This window comes from Berkeleyomyces rouxiae (assembly GCF_048999995.1).
Source record: "Berkeleyomyces rouxiae strain 22BRR77 chromosome Unknown BrBRR77_ptg000008l, whole genome shotgun sequence".
In the NCBI taxonomy this organism is placed as follows: Eukaryota; Fungi; Ascomycota; class Sordariomycetes; order Microascales; family Ceratocystidaceae; genus Berkeleyomyces; species Berkeleyomyces rouxiae.
In genome coordinates this window covers 304,115-325,092 of record NW_027396498.1, presented here as the reverse complement: position 1 = coordinate 325,092, position 20,978 = coordinate 304,115, and the positions used below count along the sequence as shown (strand labels likewise).

General features: G+C 53.0%; 8 protein-coding genes across 8 annotated transcripts; 5 read left to right on the top strand and 3 right to left on the bottom strand.

Annotated features, from left to right (window-relative positions):
* Positions 1 to 107: 107 nt before the first annotated feature.
* On the top strand, positions 108 to 1,364 carry BROUX77_006227 (uncharacterized protein; the record flags this gene model as incomplete). The annotated part of the gene is made up of 1 exon (XM_073751189.1): positions 108 to 1,364. The coding sequence occupies one exon, from the start codon at positions 108 to 110 to the stop codon at positions 1,362 to 1,364; it is 1,257 nt and encodes a 418-aa protein (XP_073603296.1).
* A 50-nt stretch (positions 1,365 to 1,414) lies between these two features.
* On the top strand, positions 1,415 to 5,041 carry BROUX77_006226 (uncharacterized protein; the record flags this gene model as incomplete). The annotated part of the gene is made up of 1 exon (XM_073751188.1): positions 1,415 to 5,041. The coding sequence occupies one exon, from the start codon at positions 1,415 to 1,417 to the stop codon at positions 5,039 to 5,041; it is 3,627 nt and encodes a 1,208-aa protein (XP_073603295.1).
* Positions 5,042 to 5,493: 452 nt separating this feature from the next.
* BROUX77_006225 (uncharacterized protein) lies at positions 5,494 to 6,651 on the bottom strand (the record flags this gene model as incomplete). The annotated part of the gene is made up of 1 exon (XM_073751186.1): positions 5,494 to 6,651. The coding sequence occupies one exon, from the start codon at positions 6,649 to 6,651 to the stop codon at positions 5,494 to 5,496; it is 1,158 nt and encodes a 385-aa protein (XP_073603294.1).
* Positions 6,652 to 7,539: 888 nt separating this feature from the next.
* On the top strand, positions 7,540 to 8,595 carry BROUX77_006224 (uncharacterized protein; the record flags this gene model as incomplete). Its single annotated transcript, XM_073751185.1, has 1 exon — positions 7,540 to 8,595. One exon carries the CDS (start codon positions 7,540 to 7,542, stop codon positions 8,593 to 8,595), a length of 1,056 nt encoding a protein of 351 aa, XP_073603293.1.
* Positions 8,596 to 9,168: 573 nt separating this feature from the next.
* BROUX77_006223 (uncharacterized protein) lies at positions 9,169 to 12,438 on the bottom strand (the record flags this gene model as incomplete). The annotated part of the gene is made up of 1 exon (XM_073751184.1): positions 9,169 to 12,438. One exon carries the CDS (start codon positions 12,436 to 12,438, stop codon positions 9,169 to 9,171), a length of 3,270 nt encoding a protein of 1,089 aa, XP_073603292.1.
* A 503-nt stretch (positions 12,439 to 12,941) lies between these two features.
* On the bottom strand, positions 12,942 to 14,261 carry BROUX77_006222 (uncharacterized protein; the record flags this gene model as incomplete). The annotated part of the gene is made up of 1 exon (XM_073751183.1): positions 12,942 to 14,261. One exon carries the CDS (start codon positions 14,259 to 14,261, stop codon positions 12,942 to 12,944), a length of 1,320 nt encoding a protein of 439 aa, XP_073603291.1.
* Positions 14,262 to 15,629: 1,368 nt separating this feature from the next.
* On the top strand, positions 15,630 to 16,796 carry BROUX77_006221 (uncharacterized protein; the record flags this gene model as incomplete). Its single annotated transcript, XM_073751182.1, has 1 exon — positions 15,630 to 16,796. The coding sequence occupies one exon, from the start codon at positions 15,630 to 15,632 to the stop codon at positions 16,794 to 16,796; it is 1,167 nt and encodes a 388-aa protein (XP_073603290.1).
* A 164-nt stretch (positions 16,797 to 16,960) lies between these two features.
* BROUX77_006220 (uncharacterized protein) lies at positions 16,961 to 20,551 on the top strand (the record flags this gene model as incomplete). Its single annotated transcript, XM_073751181.1, has 1 exon — positions 16,961 to 20,551. One exon carries the CDS (start codon positions 16,961 to 16,963, stop codon positions 20,549 to 20,551), a length of 3,591 nt encoding a protein of 1,196 aa, XP_073603289.1.
* Positions 20,552 to 20,978: the final 427 nt, after the last annotated feature.

Genomic DNA, 20,978 nt, shown 5'->3' with positions numbered 1-20,978 from the left:
TCTTGTCCTCGTCCCTCGACTACGTTCCTTGAACCAGACCCTGTTCCCACCTTGTCCCCTCGTCCAACGCCAATTACCTCCGTTCCCAACGTTCCTGTGACCGTCACATGTCCTACCGCGTCCCCCCTCAAGACCCTGATTCTGACTCTGACGCTGCTTCTCAAAACTCTGTCTTCTTTGACCCCGCCTCGCCTCCCGCAACAATGTCCAACCCCACTGTCCCCGGCCCGAGCAACGCAGGCCCCTCCATGCAAGACTTGTTCCAAGCCCTCCAGACCATGCGTGAGGAAAATGAACGTGCGCAGCAACAACTGCGCGCAGACAACGAACGCGCACAGCTACAACTGCGCGAAGAGTTCTCCCGCGCGCAACAACAGCGGGACCAGGAGATCGCCAATCTCCAGGCCTTTGCCCGCGCTGCCACTGCCTCCCCTGCTCCCCCCGTTCTTGCTACTCCGTCCGTCCCCGTTGCCACAGCTGACGCCTTTGTCAAACGCCCCAAGCCCAAGATTCCCGACATTCCCCTGTTCAGCGGCAAGAGAGCCGAGTACCGCGTTTGGGCCATGTACGCCCGCCAAAAGATCGCGCGTGACGGTCCCTCCATCGGTGACGATGGGGATCAGTACACATATCTTTTTGCCCGTATGTCCACCGAAGCCCAGAACCTTGTTGCTGTTTACTTTGCCCGTGGCCTTGAGATGGGCTACACCGCTGCCACTTTCCTCGCATACCTGGACAGAATGTTCATCGACCCGTATGCTGCCGAGCGCGCCTCCACGCAACTCCAGAACCTCCGCCAGCGGGATAACGAGCCGTTCGCTCTTTTCCTGCCCAAGTTCGAGAAGTTGCTCGGCGAAGCTGGTACTGACTCCGACCGTGCCAGCATCTCTATCCTGCGCACCGCCCTCTGTCCAGAACTGCGTCGGGCCATGGCGAACCCGAGGACGGATTACACCTACGAGGATTACAAGTCCGAGTTGTTTACCGTCTCTTCCAAGCTGGAGGAATGCAACGTCCTCGAGCGTTCTTCCAGCAGGATAACCCCGTCCTTCCCTGCCAACCCTGCACCTGTCCGCCACCCCGACGCCATGGACTGGACCCCCACCATCACCACCACGGCCCTGAAGCCATTGACCGACGAGGAGCGCGAGCGCCTTCGCCGCAACCGCGCCTGCTTCCGCTGCCGGCAGACTGGCCATCTGCGCCAGAACTGCCCGCTAAACTTTGCTCCTACTACCACTGTCCCTGTCCGCTCCGCCAACCTTTACCAGCCTGCTATGCCGACCCCGGCTCTGCCTCTGCCTCTGCCCGCGCCTGCGCCCACGCCCGTGCCCCGCGACATGTCGGGAAATGGAGAGCTCTAGGCGAACGTCGCCGTCTAGAGCCCCAAGGAGAGAAGATCGCTCGGGAGGAAATGGGGGCTAGGGGTACTTATATAGATGTTGTTCTAAATAAAACTTGTTCTACCTCTGCCTTCGTCGACTCCGGTTGCCTGTGTCTTGCCACTGTCTCTCCGCGCACCGCTACCCGCGCCCACGCTGCCATCCTGCCCATCTGCCCTCGTCCAATTGCTCAAGTAGTTGATGACCGAAATCCACCCGTCATAGACCAAGTTGCTGTCTTCGATCTTGGTCTCGGAGGATTGGACGAGAAACTCTACGCCTACATCGTCCCCGGTCAGTCTGAAGACCTTATCCTCGGTCAAGGATGGATTGCCAAACACGATGCTTCCCTTCGCCCCGCGCAAAACGAAGTATTCATCCGCCTGCCCACGCCTCTTCGCCTGACTACAACCACCGCTGACCCCAACGTTCTCCCCGTCTCCGCCCGCGCCATCCGTGCCTTCCAGTTGAGAGCCCGACGCTCTCCCAATGTCCGCATTTTCTCCGCCACGCTCCATGACATTGAGAAAGCTCTCAAAGCCAAGATCTACACCGACCCCCGTGCCAACTGTCCCGAGTGGCTTCTTCCCGTCATCGACGCCTTCGATAGGAAGAAAGCTTCTGAGCTTCCCCCGAACCGCCCTGGAATTGATACAGAGATCCGCCTTAAACCAGGCTTGTCCCCGCCCTCGTGTCCTCTGTACTCAATGAGCCGAGAAGAACTGCTGCTCCTCCGGAAAACCCTCTACGACCTGCTGGACGCTGGCTTTATCCGAGCTAGTAGTGCTGAAGGCGGTGCCCCCGTCATCTTCGTGAAGAAACCTGGTGGTGGTCTTCGTTTTTGCGTAGACTACCGTGCCCTGAACAGCGTCACGGAGAAGGATGGTTACCCGTTACCACTGATCAACGACACCCTCCGTGATATTGCTGCTGCCAAGTACGTTTCCAAAGTTGACGTCATCTCTGCTTTCCATCGCCTCCGTCTTAAAGAAGGCAGTGAAGCCTACACGGCCTTCCGCACCCACCTCGGCGCGTATGAATGGCTGGTCACCCCTTTCGGTCTCACTGGTGCTCCTGCTGCGTTCCAACGTTTCATCAACCATGTTCTCTCCCGCTGGCTTGGAATATCCTGCTCCGCTTACCTCGATGATGTAGTGATTTACAGCTCTGACTCCCACGAACACCACCGTGACCTTGTCCGTCAGATCATCCGCGCTCTTGGAGATGCTGGCCTGCAACTTGATTGGGACAAAAGTGAATTCGAATCCCCGTCCATCAAGTACCTCGGCTTCATTGTTGAACCCGGCTCCGGCATCCGTGCAGACCCAGACAAAGTCAAAGCCATCCAGGAATGGGAGGCTCCCACGTCTGTCCGCGGAGTCCGTAGTTTTCTTGGGTTTGCCAACTTCTACCGCTGTTTTGTCCCCGAATACTCCACCGTCGCTGCTCCCCTGACTCTGCTGACCAAGAAGGACCAACCCTTCAAGTGGGAAGACGAACAACTCCGTTCGTTTGAAGCTTTGAAGAAGGCCCTTGTCTCTGCCCCGCTCCTTGCCACCTTTGACCCTGACCTCCCCACCATCGTTGAAGCCGATGCTTCCGGCTGGGCCCTGGGAGGTTCCCTCAGACAGCAAGGTGCTGATTCTCTTTGGCGTCCTGTTGCTTACTTCTCGCGAAAGCTCAGCCCAGCGGAAGTCAACTACCCTATCCACGATAAGGAAATGTTGGCCATCCACTCCTGCCTCCGCGCTTGGCGCTCCTACCTCGCTGGCATCCCGTTCGAAGTACACACCGACCACCAGAACCTTTTGTACTTCCAGAAGCAAAGAACCCTGTCAGAACGCCAACGCCGCTGGGCCCATGAATTGTCCGAGTTCGACTTTCGGTTAATTCATCGACCCGGCGTTACTCAAGTGACCTCCGATGCCCTTTCCCGCCGCGACCAAGACCTGCCCCAAGACCTCTCCGATGAACGCCTCCAGTCCCGTGTCCACCAAGTTCTGCGCCCTGACGGGCCCGACTTCGTCATTGCCGCCGCCGTTTGGGCTAAAGAGCCTGACAAAGACCCTGAAGGAACCCTGACCCTCGACCACGCTGCCCTAGATGCCCCTTTTGCTGACCCGGAACTCCAGACCCTCTGGCACTCGGCACTTACCCGTAACGAACGTTATTGGCAAGCGCGACAAGCTGTCCAAGAACAAGCCCGCTCGTTCCCCAACGAGTGGGGCCTTCCTTGGCAGATCAGCGAGTGTACCCTCGACTCCGCCACCCGTCTCCTCTGGCGTGACCGCCTGTGGATCCCGTACTACGAGCCCCTCCGCACTCGTATCATCCAGCAAGTCCATGACTCCACGCTTACCGGTCACCCTGGAGGATCAGCAACCCGTGATCTAGTCAGCCGCTCCTACGCTTGGCCTGGCCTCTCTGACGATGTCCGCCGCTTCGTTGGTAATTGCGACACTTGCGGTAAAAGCAAGATTTGGCGCGACCAGAAGCGTGGCCTCCTGAAGCCCCTGCCCGTCCCGGACCGTGCCTGGCAAGAACTCGCCATGGATTTCATCGTCGGTCTCCCTGAGTCCGAAGGCTGCACTACAATTTTGGGAATCACCGATCGGCTGTCGAAGAGTAAAATCTTGATACCGATGCAATCTTACACTGCCCCAGATGTTGCCAGAGCCTTTATAACCCATGTCTTTGCTCACCACGGCCTACCTCGCGCCATCACTTCCGACCGAGGCCCTCAGTTCACCGGTTTATTCTGGACAGAAGTCTGTCGCCAACTCTCCATCACCCGCCGCCTCTCCACCGCGTTTCACCCCGAGACCGACGGCGCCCAAGAGCGTTCCAACCAAGAGATCGAGACTTACCTTCGTGCCTTCACCGCTTTCCTGCAAGACGACTGGGCTGCACTTCTCCCCCAAGCCCAGGTCGCCCTGAACAATCGCACCGCTACTGCCACTGGCCTTTCCCCGTTTTTCTTTACCCACGGTTACAACATTGACCCCCTCGACTTGACTACCGACCACGAACCAGGCTCCACCGTCTCCCCCGCCACTGCCGGCCACAACTGGCTCGCCAAGCACCGCGACGCAACCGCGTTCGCCCAAGCCTCCATGGCTGTCGCCCTCGAAACACAGGAACGACATGCCAACCGGGGACGCCAGGCAGCGGAAGCTTTCAAAGTCGGCGACCGAGTCTACCTGCGTCTGCGCAACGTGCGCACCATCCGCCCCTCCAAGACACTCGACTGGCTTGCCTTGCCGTACCGCGTGATCCAAATCGTTGGCACACACGCCGTAAAACTCGACACGCCCACCGGTATCCACCCCGTCTTCCACGTGAGTCTTGTCCGCCGCGCCCGTGATGACCCTCTGCCTTCCCAAGTCCTAGCCAACCCGGAACCACCTGCAATCGCGCCCGAAGAAGCCTCCGGCGATTTAGTGGCTGGCGAGTATCTTGTCGACGAGATCCTACGACACAAGGTCGTCGACAAACGTCACAAAGTGCTCGTCCAGTGGACTGGATGGGCAGAGCCAACGTGGGAACCCTTGTCACACGTCAAAGACACAGCAGCCCTTGAGAGATACGAGCAGACCCACGAGTGCCCCTGGAAGTTGCCAGTAGTCCCCCGGAGGAGAGGGAGGAGGAGGCGATTGTAACGATCTATGGATCGAGGTAGGCTCAGGCTCCGCCCTCACCGCCGTTTACACCGCCGTCCACACCGCCTTGCATACCGCCGTTACTCACCGCCTGCCAAACCCGTGTGCACACCGCCGTTGTCAAGGGTACGCGTCATGCCTCTACCGCGTGTATATAGATAGTGTTGTTTCCGCCCGTTTTCTTGTACATTAGTCTTTTCTCTTTATCTGTTTCTTAATTTATTTCTGCTGTTCTAAAAGCGTTCTCCTTTAGACCGTAAAGCCTTACAGTTTCAATCGTTTCACGAGGGCCTGGGATATGATCAAGGAGACTGTATTTCCGGTATCGACTAAAGCTACTGAGTTGTGAGAGCCGTTGATTACAACGTCAACAGATAAGGAGCCTCTCACAAGCAAAGGGGACGTTCCCTTCTTGTTCTTACCCCTCCGGGGGCGACTGTCACCGGAGGGTCTCAGTTTTCCGACTGAGCAGTGGGCAACTGTACGACACCGAAATCGGCATCCAGGTCATCGTCTAGCTGCGGCGGCGTGGGCACGTGTACACCGCGGACACGGGCAGGAGGCGCGTTCCGGTTGGGAGGCACATCGTAGGGGCATTCCCGTACAAAGTGACCTGAGGCGCCACAGCGGATGCAGAGGCCAGCGCGACGACGTCTCTCTCGTTCCTCTTCACTCGCCCAGCGGGCAGTGCGGCGGGCAGCAGGCGCACGAGTAGGCTGGGGGGCAACGCGACGGGTTCGTTCCCAGTCCATGGCGTCGGGATGGCGGTGGGCAGCGGGGGCGGACGGGTAATAACCGGAGCGGCGGCCAGAAGTCGACTCGGCATCGAGCTTACGCTGCCGCAGTTCCTCGGCAGCTAACACGACCCGGTCTAAGTACTCCGAGAAGACCCGGGGAGGGAACGAGTTCGCCACGTATTCCCGAATGGGCGTGTCGAGGCTGTCCTTCAGCCACCTAATCTTCTGTGAGTCCGCCGCGTCCAGAGCTTTGGCGCGGGTCAGCAGGTCCTCAAACTCCTGCAGATGGACCTCGATCCTTCTGCCTCTCTGCTTTAACCGCGAGAGCTGGTCTTGTGCCTTATCTACGGCAACTTTGTCCTCAAACGCTCTCTGCAGCTCTTGAAGGAACTGGTCGCAGGAAACGGGGCCGTCGTCTGTTAGTCGGGTCTTGATTGACCGCATGCGGCTGCGGGCCAAACCCTCGGCCTGGGCATAGATCGAGACGATGAAGTCTCGGTCGGCCACATGGCCACGCTCGCAGTGCCATATTTCCAGGACCTGGTCGAACCAGGCGTCAAATTCCTCGGGCTCGGTGGAACTCAGCGAGGGAATCTTGTAGCGCAGTTTTGCGCGACCATTCTCGTTACCAGCCGCTGAGGCGGCGGCGGCAGCAGCAGCGGTGGCGGTAGCAAGCGCTGCTTGGGAGGCTTGGGTTTGGGCGGCTGCCTGCTGGGCGGCTTCGCTCTGGTTCTCCAGCATAGCCAGCATCTTGGCAAACTTGCTCTCCAGCTTGGCGAACCGTTGAGCATATTTGTCCTCAGTGCTGTCGACACTGGGGACAGGGGAGCTTGCGTAAGCGGCCCGCATGTCGTCGGTGGTGCGGCCACTCATGTTGAGAGTTTGTGTAACAGTAAAAAATAATGTGTGATGAAGATTGATAACGGGTTTGGGGAAAATAAACGATAAGACTGTTGAGAACTGTAGGGGCAATGCAATCTGTAAAAGCTGTATCTGTACCTGTGGCTGTAAAGAACTGTAGAACTGTAGAACTGTAGGGCTGTAGCGAAAAAGAAGATCGCAATATGATGTAAGGGGCCAAGTCGTAAAAGGACGTAGAAGGGCAGAAACAGATATATTGCGATGGAGAGAAGAAGAAAGAACTAACTAAAACTAGGAGAGAGCAGCAGCTCTTTATACTGCCTGGGTAGAACAACTGAGGCCTACCTGATTGACCCAAACGTGGTGAGTCATCGGGCGTTCGGATCAAGGCCGGTTGGGCCACTTGTATTCGGACCGTCAGTAGTCGGGCCTTTGCGGACTCGGACCACCGACACTCGAACCACCGTTGCTCAAGCCACATCGGCTTCAACTCGGGCAATCAGGCAAAGCCTTGACCCGGGTCTCCCAGACCCTAACATGACGCCAATTTTCTACGAGCAGTCAACCTTGACTGGGGCACTTGGGGTTAGTGCTGCTCGTTGGAAATTCATACCAAAAGCTATTCATGTATTTCCTTTCTGTCATAACTTGGGGATTATATTTGTGGGATCTTAGATGTAACTGCCTCCCTGCCAGGGGTTTGGAGTATATTATGTGTAGTAGCTAGCTTGTTTGAGATTCCGTTAAACCTTGATTCGTGTATAGTATTAATATACACCTCGCCATAACCCTGTCAGGTTCCATGCGAGTAATGAATAAAAAAAAAAAAAAAAGAACGACACCGACCGAAGCATATACCCCTGGCCTGACCTTACAGACCACGAGATCAAGGAGGCAATCATGTCCGCCAACGCCAAGAAGGCCCCCGGGCCCGACGGCATGAACGCCAAGATCATCCAGATCGCCTTTGAGGCCCATCCCGCGCCCTTTCTCTCCGTCTACAAAGCCCTGTCTCGCCTCGGAATACACCCCACACTCTGGAAGCAAGCTACTGGGATTGTGCTCGCGAAAGACGGAAAGGCTGATTATTCAGTCGTAAAGTCCTACCGCATCATCTCACTGCTCAACTGTCTAGGCAAAGTGCTCGAGAAAGTCTTTGCGACCCGCTTAGGGTACCTCGCCAATTGCCATGACAGCTCGCTTCTAGACGACACTCAACTGGGAGGCCGCAAACAGCGTTCAGCCATGGACGCCGCTCTCGTATACGTCAGCCACCTGCAGAAGGTCAAGGAGATGAAGCTCGTTCCAAGCACTCTCTTCCTTGACGTCAAGGGCGCTTTCGACCACGTGTCAAAGCCCTGCTTGATGCGCAGCTTACGTGAGCTCGGTCTTCCCCTGGTGTTCCGAAAATGGGTTGCTTCGTTCCTCCAGGACCGTACTGTCGGCCTGCACATCGAGGGTCAGCCGTTCCCGATGACCCCGGTTAACATCGGCATCCCCCAAGGTTCCCCCATCAGTCCTCTACTCTTCCTGTTGTATGCTCGGCATATAGTGGCTCGGGTGGCCGGCGACACACCACAACTTCAGCTGTCGTATATAGACGACTTCAGCGTAACCGTGGCGTCCAAAAGCCCGAGGCGTTCAGCGGCGCTTCTCGAAGAACTCGTGACGGAGCTGCGGGCCAAGGCTCGCGACTACGGCATTGAGTTTGAAGAGAGCAAAACTGAGCTGATCCACTACACCGATGCTGCAAAATGGGCCTCCCAAACTGTCCGAGTAGGTGATGTCACTGTGCGTCCCCAAAAGATGGTCAAGTGGCTAGGTTTCCATTTCGACAACAGACTTTCGTTTAAACAGCACGTCCAGGCACGGACCCAAAAGGCTGAGTGTTACGGGTCGTGGACCCGACGTTGGATCATCTTTGGGCTGATCCATGTTGACCCACTTTTTGTGTGATTTGAAGTTGGGTCCACTTTCGGGTTAGGGTTTGTGGACCCACTTTTAGTCGACCAGGGTGCGACCCACTTTTTGTGTCACAGGGGTCGGGACCCACTTTTATGTGCACGGGTGTGAGCGGTTCACTAAGTACAAGAGAGTCTTGCAGTTATGACCAGAATGCTGTTTATTATCTTTTGATGGAGAGAAAAAGGAAGAAGAAAGACTAAACTAAACAGCGGATTTGGGTCTACTATATAGACATTTTTGTGCTTACAAATGCAAGTTCCCGATCGGCTCAATATCCCTCCGTGAGCTCCTTATGTCCGAGTTTTCGGCGATAACTCGAGGTTAGCTCCGATCCCGTCAGAATCCCTCAGTTTCCCTCGGAACACTTCGGACCTTTTTGCATCCTGCCGGATTAGGCGAATCCTACCCACGGACCTCAAGTCCGACCCGGTCCGAGCTCTCCGAAGCCTCCGAAGAGTTGCCGAAGTTCATCCGAAACCTTGTCCAAATTCGGTGAAACGACCTGCATTCGAAAGCACTGGATCAGCTCTGTCTGATCCAACCACGGGTTCTCAACCCGTAACATTACCCCCCTCTTCTCCTCTGTGTGGGCGGCCCTGTCCTCGCACCGGCTTCTGGTTCACCAACGTCATCGTCGTCTCCAAACTTCGCTTCAAAGGCGTCCAGTGCTTCAGTCTCCTCAAAATCGGCTCGTGGTCTCCAATCGGGCTCTGCGTATCCAACCCATTTAACGAGTAGTTCTCTTCGAAATCCCCTTCCAATGCGTCTTCGTCGACTTCTCAGGATTTGTTCGACTAAAAATTCAGGCTCGCCGTAGTCGTTCTCTTCAATGTGTGGAGGCTGGGCATCGTCTGTTTCTTGGGAGGGCAACGGGTTGTTCGGTGCTCGTTTAAGGAGGTCGACATGGAAGCGGGGATGGATGTTTGTTGGTACATCAAGCTCGACCACATGGGGAGAAACCACTTTCGTGACGCGGTACTTGGCATTGGCCCAAGCAAGCTTCTTCAACAGTTGCGGAGTGCTGATATTTTTGAGTTTTAACCATACAAGGTCACCCACTTCGAAGCGTTCCTGGGCACCACGTGATCTGTTTGCCTGGTCTTCCATTTCCTGTTGACGGGTGGCCATTGCTGCTTGTGCCAGTTCCCAACCTTCGCGTAGCTTTTGAACGAACTTCTCCGCATCTGTGGCCTCCAAAACTCCGTGAAGAGCCTGATCGGCGATGACCTGCTGAATTGGACTGACATGGTAGCCGTGCGTGAGGAAAAAGGGGCTCATTCCTGTCGAAGTGTTTCGGTTGTTGATTGCTAACATAGCGGATGGTAGCAGGTCGGGCCAGTCGTATTGTGAATAAGTAATGAATGCTCGTAGGTAGGCCAACACTTCCTGGTTCATCCTTTCTGTCGCTCCGTCGGTTTCTGGGTGGAAGACAGTTGACAGTCTCTGTTCGATCCCTGTCAGTTCGCACAACTTGGTCCAAAATTCGCTCGTCCAATTGCTTCCACGGTCTGATGTTAAGGCGTGAGGGAAGCCGTGGTGTTTCCAGTGGCAGTGTACGAACCGCTCTGCACACTTTTCGGCTGCCATAGTTGTCATGGCCTCCAAGCTGACAGCTCCAGTAAGTCGGTCCACAATGACCATCAAGTATCGTGGGTCGCCAGTCTTTCGTGCAGGTAGTTCCGTCATAAAATCGATACCGAGTTCCGAGTGTGGTCGTTCAGGGATAGGCAGTGGTCGTAAGAGTCCCTTCTTTCTTTCTCGCCATACTTTGGATCGTCCACACACGTCACAATTGGCGCAGAATTGGCGCACCTCTCTTGAAATGCCAGGCCAAAAGAATTCCCGGGACAGAATCGCAAGCGTGCCGTCTCGACCTGGGTGTCCTGTGACATGTGAGTCGTGTGTTTTCTGGATCAGCGCAGTTCGCAATGGTTCCCAGTCAGGCACGAACAGTTTGTGCCGATATACTAGAGCGCCGCGCTCGTCGAACTCGCATTCCGCTATAGAGATCGTGACTTTTCTCGAGATGGTAGGAGGAAAACTTCGTTCGCCACTGGCCAACGCTTGGTACATGAGTGCAATATCCGAATCCTTCGTCTTAGCTGTATCCCATAGTTCCTGCAGGTGGAGTTGCGCGAAAAGCTGCGCACCGTTAGGGATCCGGTCCGCGGGTTGGGTAACGTGGGCCGGGGTCATCATTACTGCTGCATCTGGTGACACCCAATGGTCCTTGACAAGTCTCATGATCCGAGATTTTAACCTGTCGTCGTCTTCGCCTTGAGGAATGTCTTGTTCTCGTCTGCTCAGGGCGTCGGGTTTACCACTTTTGCTTCCTGATCGGAACTCAAGCTGGAAGTCGTATTCTGAAAGCTTCTGGGACCACCGAACCTGCCGCTCTGAAAGTTTCCGTGTCGTCATAAAGTATTGCAGGTTCTTGTGGTCGGTCAATATTTTGAAGGGGGCGCCAAGACTCTTCAATTCGCCCCTCCACTCTTCCAAGCACTTCACAACTGCCAGGAGCTCTTTGTCGTGAATCTCATAGTTGACCTCGGCAGGGGACAGCTTCTTGGAAAAGAATGCTACTGGGCGCAGTTCGCCTTCGTCGTCCACTTGGGATAGAGTTCCTCCCAGGGCCCATCCAGAACAGTCGCATTCCACGATCGTCTTCCTGTCTTCGTCCCACATCGCTAGAACCGGGGCGGTAATAAAAAGGTTCTTCAGCGTCTCGAAAGCTCGTTCTTCGACTGGGCCCCAGGTCCATGCGGTGCCTTTCTTCGTTAGCCTGACTAGTGGAGCCGCCACGTCGCTGAAGGAATCGATAAACTGGCGGTAAAAATTTGCGAATCCTATAAAACTTCGAACGCCCTTGACATTGGTGGGTGGTGTCCATTCTCGTATGGCAGCGACCTTTGCTGGGTCGACTTTGACACCTTTGCCTGCTTGGATGATGAAACCTAGGTACTTTGTTTCAAAAACTGCGAATTCGCACTTGTCGATGTCTAAACGGAGACCTGCATTTCCCAATTTCTTGATGACGAGGTTAACTTTTTCCATGTGGTCTGCGTAGGTGCCGTCGGTGTAAATCAGGACGTCGTCAATATACGCGGAGCAGAAGTCGTCCAAATATTCTTGCAGGGTTGAATTGATATACCGTTGAAAGGTTGCAGGGGCTCCGGTGAGTCCAAAAGGCGTCACCAGCCATTCAAAAAGTCCAAAACGTGTGCGGAAGGCCGTTTTCCATTCATCTCCCTCTTTTATGCGAATCTTGTGGAAAGCGGCACGAACATCGACCTTTGTGAAGTACTTCGCCTTAGACAACGCTCGTAGTGTCTCACTGATCAAAGGAAGCGGGTATCGGTCTTTTTCAGTAATGGCGTTAATGCCGCGGTAGTCAACGCAAAAGCGCAACCCTCCTCCAGGCTTACGTACGAAAAGAACAGGCGCGCCGCCGGGAGAGCTGCTGGCTCGAATCCAATTCCTGTCCAGATGGTCCGAGAGGGTTTTCCGTAAGACTAACAGCTCGTCGCGGGACATGCTGTACAAGGGACCCCACGGGACTTCGTTCTCTCGCCCTTGTTTGTCTTTCGTCAGGTTGATAGCGTGGTCTATTCCGGGGCGGTTCGGGGGTTGGTCGTCCTTTTCGTCGTCTAAAAACACTTCTGCCAAGTGTTTGAGTTCGCTAGGCAGTCGTTTGTCGATCTCTTGTAGGGTAACACGAGGTTTTACTTGCAATGCCTTGTTGATGTCTTCGATGGTGGCAGCAAAAACCTCTATGTCTTCATTCTTTTTCTTGCTGCGCCGGATTTCTGCAGCAAAGACGGATGCCATCACCATGCTCGCTTTTGTGGTTGTTATATGGGCGTCGAGCCATCCTTTTTCTCTCACAACTTGGGCATCTTCTTCGCTTCCGAGGCGTATGACTCGTTCTTTCGCCAGGTAGACAACGTCATTCCTTTCCATCCAGGGTTTTCCCAAAATCATGTCGTATGCTAGGTTCGGGATGACGTACCCGAAAATTCTTTCTGTCCGGCCGTCAATATCTAGATCGCAGAACGCCATCTCTGAGATCCATCTTTTTTTTTCGTCGTTTTCGGCTAACTTGAGTTCCCGTCTTCTTATCGGGATGCGCTGGAGCCCTTTCTTTCTCACCAAAGTCTCGTTGAACGCCGATGTTACAAGGCATCCACTGTCAAATAAAGCATCACAGTAAAAGGAATTGTTAATAAATGCTTCAATTAGGAACGGAGTGGAGTGTAAATCTTTAAATACATCGAGCGGAACATCGCAATTGTTGGGGCTCTTCTTCTTATGACCCTGGGGGCGACTTTTCCCAGAGTCTACTCTTTTTCCTCGTCGTCGGAAAGGTCATCGGCCACATCATCCATCGATTCGGGGGCTTGTTGGATTGTCGTGCGGTTCACTCTTGCGGGCGCACGGGCCGGGGCAAACTTGGGGCATTCGAAGGATCGGTGGCCCTTGGCAAGACAGCGGAAACAAGCGTTGCTGGATCTAGCGGTTTCTATCTCCGCCGGGGTTCTCCAAGGGGCGCGGGATTTTCGGGGGCGTTGTCCATAGTTGTTCGAGGCGCGGCCTTGGAGGGCGTTGACACCTGTCATCATGGTGTCTCCGTCGTTGTCGATTCGCGTCTGCTGATTTGCGACACTTGGGGTCACCACTTCGGCGAACCTTGCTCCACCTCTAGTTTTCGCGTACCACGTCGAGGTCTTGGACGTGTCCTTCGACCGGTATCCTGGCAACGCTTCCACTCGGCCAGCCACCGTCTTCACCTTCTCAACCCAACGCGGGTAATCATCGTTGGGGAGGTTTTTTGCCGTGAGGTGTACCTGTAACGTTTGGTTGATAGCGGAATTCAGGTACATGATCTTCACACGGTCTGGCCAATCTAAACCTCCACAAAGGCCAACTTGATGCTCGAAATCCTGCAAGAACGATATAAAACTCTGATGGTTTCCCATCTGCATGGTCAAAAGCTTTTGACCCGCCTTCTGAATAGCCTCCTTGTCTTCGAATTGGTCATGGATATGGCCAAGGTAGGCGTCCCAATCCCAACCATGAGTGGCTCCGTCAGTGAACCACTGTTCAACTCTGGCCTGTTGCTCTGTGGGAATGGCCATGAAAACACTTAGGCAAATTGCCTGGGAGGAGCCAACGACTTGTGATTCGATCTGAGCTCGGGCCTTCAACTGTTTGAAGAATCGCGGGAACGACGCTGTCTTTCCGTCCCACTCCGGCCATTTTGCGTTGTACCGATGGTCGATCATCGGGGCGAAGGGGCCCGGGGTACGTACTGGCGCCGGGGTAGGGGCTACCGGGGCAGGTGCAGGTGCCGGGGGGGCGGTTGCCTGTAACAGGACTTGGCTTCGTAGCAACATCTGGATCACTCTCAGTTGCTCCGGAGTGAACACCTCCAATCCTGGGGTGTCTGAACTCTGCTGTGGGGGCGCCTCGGCTTGTTGCCGGGAGGGGCCAGGCTGGTCAAGCGCAAGTCCAGCCAGAACATCTTCCATCTTGTCGTTACTCATTCTGGCTCGACGGCGTATAGGGGACGCGTTGTCTTCGGATGCGGACCAGAATGAGGGCGAGGGTGGCTGTACGGGGCTTGTACTGCGGGGGCTTGATGTGATGCCGTACTTCATTCGTCAAGTATGGCGCGGTAGGAGGGCGATGAAGTTTCCTCACAAACTTCTAAGAAACAATAGGGGGTGATGAAGTTTCCTCACAAACTTCTAAGAAACAATAGGGGGTGATGAAGTTTCCTCACAAACTTCTAAGAAACAATAGGGGGTGATGAAGTTTCCTCACAAACTTCTAAGAAACAATAGGGGGTGATGAAGTTTCCTCACAAACTTCTAAGAAACAATAGGGGGCAATGAAGTTTCCTCACAAACTTCTAAGAAACAATAGGGGGCAATGAAGTTTCCTCACAAACTTCTAAGAAACAATAAAGGATCAAAAGATAATATGTGAGCGGTTCACTAAGTACAAGAGAGTCTTGCAGTTATGACCAGAATGCTGTTTATTATCTTTTGATGGAGAGAAAAAGGAAGAAGAAAGACTAAACTAAACAGCGGATTTGGGTCTACTATATAGACATTTTTGTGCTTACAAATGCAAGTTCCCGATCGGCTCAATATCCCTCCGTGAGCTCCTTATGTCCGAGTTTTCGGCGATAACTCGAGGTTAACTCCGATCCCGTCGGAATCCCTCAGTTTCCCTCGGAACACTTCGGACCTTTTTTGCATCCTGCCGGATTAGGCGAATCCTACCCACGGACCTCAAGTCCGACCCGGTCCGAGCTCTCCGAAGCCTCCGAAGAGTTGCCGAAGTTCATCCGAAACCTTGTCCAAATTCGGTGAAACGACCTGCATTCGAAAGCACTGGATCAGCTCTGTCTGATCCAACCACGGGTTCTCAACCCGTAACAGTTACGTCTTGTTTACACGAGACTTATCTTTTGTTCATAGTTAGATGTTGATTGTTTCTAGCTTGGGAAGACAGAGTTTTGTCAGGAGCGCCGACAACATAAATATCGTCGTCTCCTGCCCTGAGTTGATCAGGTTTACTCTTGTTCTCCAAGCTTAACAATCACATGCACTTGCTTACCTTCTTCTTCTTCTTTATACCATTCTGTTCTTGCTTTCTTTGCAGTTCAACCTTTCTTCTTCTTTGAAGTGTGTGATTGTTCCTCCTCCTTCCTCTTTGTGCCGCTCTATTCTCAGAATAGCCATCTAAGTTGTGTGTTGCCTCTTCATCTCAACCGACCATACGTCTTAGCACTCTGTCTAACTGACGTCTTCCTCCACAGGCCCGACTGTCCACCTCAGGAACCTATCATTGTCCCGAGTCGTTGGCTGTACCCGGAACCCTAATCCTTTCTTCGGGCCCTATCCGTAATATTTTGTTAAGCTTCATTTGAAGACCCGACGCTATTACAACTTTGGCTCTCTTTGGCACTTTTTTCTCTCCTCATTTATTTTTCCCTCTCTATTACGTTTCAACTCGCAATGGCCCTCACTCGCGAAATGATCGAGCATCTCAATACGTTCCTCCTGTCGATTCCTGACCGAACTCCTGAGAACTGGCATCTCGGTGCCCTTCCTAGGGAGTTCAGTGCTGAGATCAAAATGGCTATTGTGGCGGCTTACATGTCTGGTCTGCGCACCGACGATGGTGCCCCGCCCATCCCCGTTGGCTCTGTTCCTGATGCGGCTCAGGTTTACTGGGCTGCGTTCCAGGCTGGCGCTGAAGCCCGCTTCAACTCCCTTGAGTCTCTTCCCCGAGTCAAACGGGAAGAGGATGCCGATCCGTTGAAAGAGGCCGACAAGCATCTTGATGTCGTGCCCTATGATGGCAATCAGCAAGGCTTCCAGGCGTTCCAGAGGCAACTTGCGGTCAAATTTGCTGCTGCACCCAAGCACCACCGCACGGAGCAGCGCAAGCTGATGACTGCCTTCTCCTACCTTAGAGATGGCGCTCTGGATTGGGCCATGCCTCGGATGGACCCGGCCACTGGACACATGAACTTTGAAACGTACGACGATTTTATGAAATCGTTAGCTGAGGCTTTCGATGACCCTGACTGGCGCATGACTGCGACCCAGCAGATCTTCGACTTAAAGCAGACAGGTACTTGTACTGCCTATCACTCTGCTTTTACAACGCTGTTGAAGAAACTCGGTTGGGCCGACGCTGATTTCACCATTGCACTATTTCAGCGAGGCCTCAAGCCCCACATACAGGACGCTCTGGCTTGGAACACCTATCCTGCCCCTAAGGGAACGCTTGATCAGTTCGCTAATTTCTGCAACACGCTGGACAATACGATCAACAACCGAACCCGGGGAAACAACGGGAAAATCCAACCGCCTCCTGGTGTGGTCCCCTTTCAGCAAGATTCTCGTTCGAGAAATGCTGGCGCCCAAAAAGCTGTCCCCAACACCAAGCCAGCTAAGGGTACCTCTGCAGGTCCCGATGCCAACGGTCTACCCTTCCGTAAGACTGCTGACGGCAAAATGGCAAAGGGTGTTTGTTGGAAGTGTGGCGCAAAGGACCACATGCTAAAGGCTTGCCCCAAAAACAACCTTGCTCTTCGCGCAGCTACTGTCCCTTCTCCCTCCACTTCTACCCGGGCTCCCTCGACGGCCCCTGCGCCTGATGCGTCAAAAAACTAGAAGGGCTACCGACCCATTCCCCTCTGGTCCTGGCTAGCCCTGACGCTGCTGATGAGGGTCTCTTGAGAATCAGCACTTGTTCTCTTGATAATGCTATCGATTATGGTAACTCTCCCCCTCTGGTTATTCCTGTGACAGTGAATAATTCCATTGAGGCCTACGCTATGGTGGATTCGGGATCAACAACTTGTTTTGTGGATTCTGAATTTATAGCAAGGCATCAGATTCCTACTGTTCTCAAGGCCAGAGCCGAGTCGCTCCATGTTGTTGATGGTAGTGAAACTGCTGCGGGTAAAGTGACCCACCAAGTTCCTTTGTCCCTCTCTTTTCCTAATTATTCAGAAACTTTGGTTTTTCAAATCACGAAGCTTGGGGGCTACCACATCATCCTGGGGAAATGCTGGCTCGACGCCCATAACCCGGAAATTTCTTGGCCTTCCAATACGCTCAAGATATCGGTTACTTCTACCGCCGATGGCAATGCTGTGGCAGCTTCTGATTCTTCTTCTTCTTCTTCTTCTGTTTCGACTGCTTCTACTGATTCTGGCGCTTCGTTTGATTTTTCTTATACAAAAAACGACAAAAATATTGCTTCTACCGCTGGCAGTCAGATTGAGGGATCTGCTCCTGCTTCAGCCACTTCACCCCTTCCTTCTTTTATTGCACAATCGTCAGCTGTGTCTTGTTCCTGTGTGACGGTGTCGTCTCAGGCTTTGCATCGCTTTGCCAAAGCTGAGAAACTACAGATTTATCGTGTCACCGCTCAGGAAGTCCTGGATTATCTCAATCAGGAGGACCTAACTCCGGAACAAGAGCATGCACGGCTCCTTGAACGCATCCCGAAGAAATACCATGACCTACTTCCTCTGTTCTCTCGAGAAGGTGCTGATCAACTACCACCTCACCGGGACATTGATCATGCGATTAACTTCGTTCCCGATGCGAAATACCCCAAGGCCCCGCTGTACGATATGACTCCACTCGAGTTGCAGGCTGTCAAAAAATATCTAGATGGCATGCTTGCTAAAGGCTTTATTTCCTCTTCCTCTTCGCCGCTGGCTTCCCCGATTCTTTTTGCTAGGAAGCCAGGCAGTTTACGATTCTGTGTTGATTTCCGAGCCGTCAATGATATCACCATCAAAGACGTAACTCCTCTGCCTCGGATCAATGAATCACTGCGCACGGCGGCTACGGGAAACATTTTTACAAAGCTGGATCTGAGAGCTGCGTACCACTTGATTCGCATCAAGAAAGGTGATGAATACAAGACAGCTTTCAGAACTCGATATGGCATTTTTGAGTACAATGTGATGCCGTTTGGGCTCACCAATGCTCCTGCCACGTGTCAGAAATATGTCAGCGAGGTCTTGTCGGAGTATTTGGACATATTCTGTGTCTGTTACTTGGATGATATCCTGGTGTTCTCTCTGAACCAAGAGGAACATGATGTTCATGTGCGCAAAGTCCTGCTAAAATTAGCGCAGGCCAGTCTGTTTGTCAAGGGTGAAAAATGCGAATTCGACAAGACTGAAACTACCTTTGTTGGCTTTGTTATTTCAGCCGATGCTCTGAAGATGGACCCCGCTAAAGTTGCGGCTGTCCGTGAGTGGGAGGCTCCCCGAACTGTTAAGGGAGTCCAGTCCTTTTTGGGTTTTGCCAATTTCTATAGGAGGTTCATCCGTGACTTCTCTAGAATCTGCACACCTCTCTTCGAGTTGACTAAAAAGACGCAATCTTTTGTCTGGTCCTCTGAATGTGAGGCAGCATTTCACACCCTGAAGGACCTTTTCTGCTCTGAACCTATCCTCAAGCACTTTGATTACCTGTTGGACACTGTTATTGAAACAGACGCGTCTGACCGTGTAATATCTGCCGTCATGTCTCAATACCACCCGACTGACAAGGGGCTTCTACTACACCCCGTGGCCTATTTCTCTCAAAAAATGAATCCTGCCCAGTGTAACTACGGCGTAGGTGACAAGGAGTTGTTAGCCATTGTGGAGTCTCTAAAGTCGTGGCGATTCATGGTTGAAAGTCTGGAAAAACCTGTTCTGGTATTGACGGACCATCGGAATTTAGCCGTTCTTAAGCAAATTCCGGCCATGAACAGACGGCAAGCGAGGTGGGCTATGGAACTGAGCGAGTACCGTTATGTCATCACTTATAGGCCTGGCTCCTTGAATTCTAGAGCTGATGCCCTGACCAGACGCTACGAAGACCTCGTTTCTTCTTCTTCTGAGGAGGATAAAGAGCTGTGTGCTCCTATTATTCCCCCTGAAAATTTTATTGGTACCATGTCTTTGGTAGACGAGGTAAAAATCGCGCTATCCACGGACAAGTGGGCTCTTGATGTTATTTCTGCTCTTCGAGGCCAGTCGACCAAACCTCCAGATGTGGACCTCAGTGTCTGCAGGCTTGACAATGACGGTCTTTTGTTTGTCAACGACCTTCTATATTTGCCGAACGAGGATCTACGAGTTCGTGCATTGAAGAATTGTCATGATATTATGCCTAGCGGACACCCTGGACAAAAGAACACTTTTGAACTTCTTGTTCGGGAATACTGGTGGCCCGGGATGCGTCGTGATGTCATCCGGTACATCCGAAATTGTGAGGTCTGCCAACGGATCAAGTCCGCGCGACATAGTCCCTACGGTCTACTGAAACCTCTGACCATTCCGCAAGCTCGGTGGACATCTGTGTCCCTTGATTTTATCACCGGCTTGCCGGTCTCCAATTCTTTTGACATGATTCTCGTTGTCATCGATAGGCTTAGCAAAATGGCTCACTTTATACCTTGCGATTCCTCGCTGGATGCTGCAGGTTTTGCTAAGCTCTATTTGTCAGCAGTGTATAGGCTCCACGGTCTGCCATTGGACATTGTGTCCGACAGGGGTAGTCTGTTTACGTCGGCTTTTTCCAAGGCTTTAGCCAAACTGTTGGGCATAAAGCAAAATCTGAGTACTGCGTTCCACCCTCAGACCGATGGTCAGACTGAGCGTGTGAACTCTATTTTGGAGCAATACCTGCGGGGTTACACCAACTATAGACAGGACAATTGGGCTGATCTTTTGCCCTTGGCGGAGTTCTCTTACAATGACTCCGAGTCCAGTTCTACTATGCTGACGCCCTTCTTTGCGAACCACGGGTTTCACCCCAGAAGTGGGCGTGAGTCGCTCCCAGTCTCTGTGGAAAAAGGCCCGTTGCGGAACTTTGTTAAAGAGCTTGACAACATTTGTCAGTTTTTAAAGACTGAAATTACGTGGAGCCGTGAGCGGATGACCGAGTACGCGAATCGACACAAATCTTCCGCCCCTCTCCTTCGAGAAGGGGACTTAGTGTGGCTTTTGAGTAGAAATATTCGAACTACTCGTCCTTCAAAGAAGTTGGACTTCAAGAAGCTTGGCCCATTTAAGATTCTACGGAAGGTGTCTTCGCATGCCTACGAGTTGGCACTCCCTGCCACTATGAAGGTTCATCCCGTCTTCCACGTTTGTCTGCTGGAACCATGTGCGTCGGATCCTCTTCCTGGCCAGAAAAACCCTCCTCCTCCTCCCGTCATAGTAGATGGCGAGGAAGAATTTGTGGTCAAGGAAATTATAGGCGTGTCTTCGCGTGGCCCTCTGCAATATCAAGTAGTTTGGGAGGGCTATGAACATGATGGACCCTCCTGGGAACCTCTGGACCATTTAGCCAATGCACCTGAGAAGGTTGCAGAATTCTACAAGAGGATGCCTAACGCCAGACGATCTTAGTACTGCTGTGGAAATCAGTCATAAAAAGGGGGGCTACTGTCATGAATAGCCATCCTGACACTGCTCATGCTAAGGGTTATGCATGAGACCTACCCCACTCTTCTTTTCCACAACGCCGAAGGTCGGCGACCTATGAAGATGCGCTTATGGCACAGGTTGGTCTGTGTAGATCGTGAGTTGATCAACGGATATGAGGTTGTCGTGGGATGTGCTGAGCACGGGTGCTCTGATAGACGTTGTTCTGCTGCTGCGGAGTTTTCTTGTTGCAATTGCCATTGCGTGCTTAGGTGGGGGTTGTTATCTGGTTCGATTGTTACGAACCTGTTACGTCTTGTTTACACGAGACTTATCTTTTGTTCATAGTTAGATGTTGATTGTTTCTAGCTTGGGAAGACAGAGTTTTGTCAGGAGCGCCGACAACATAAAT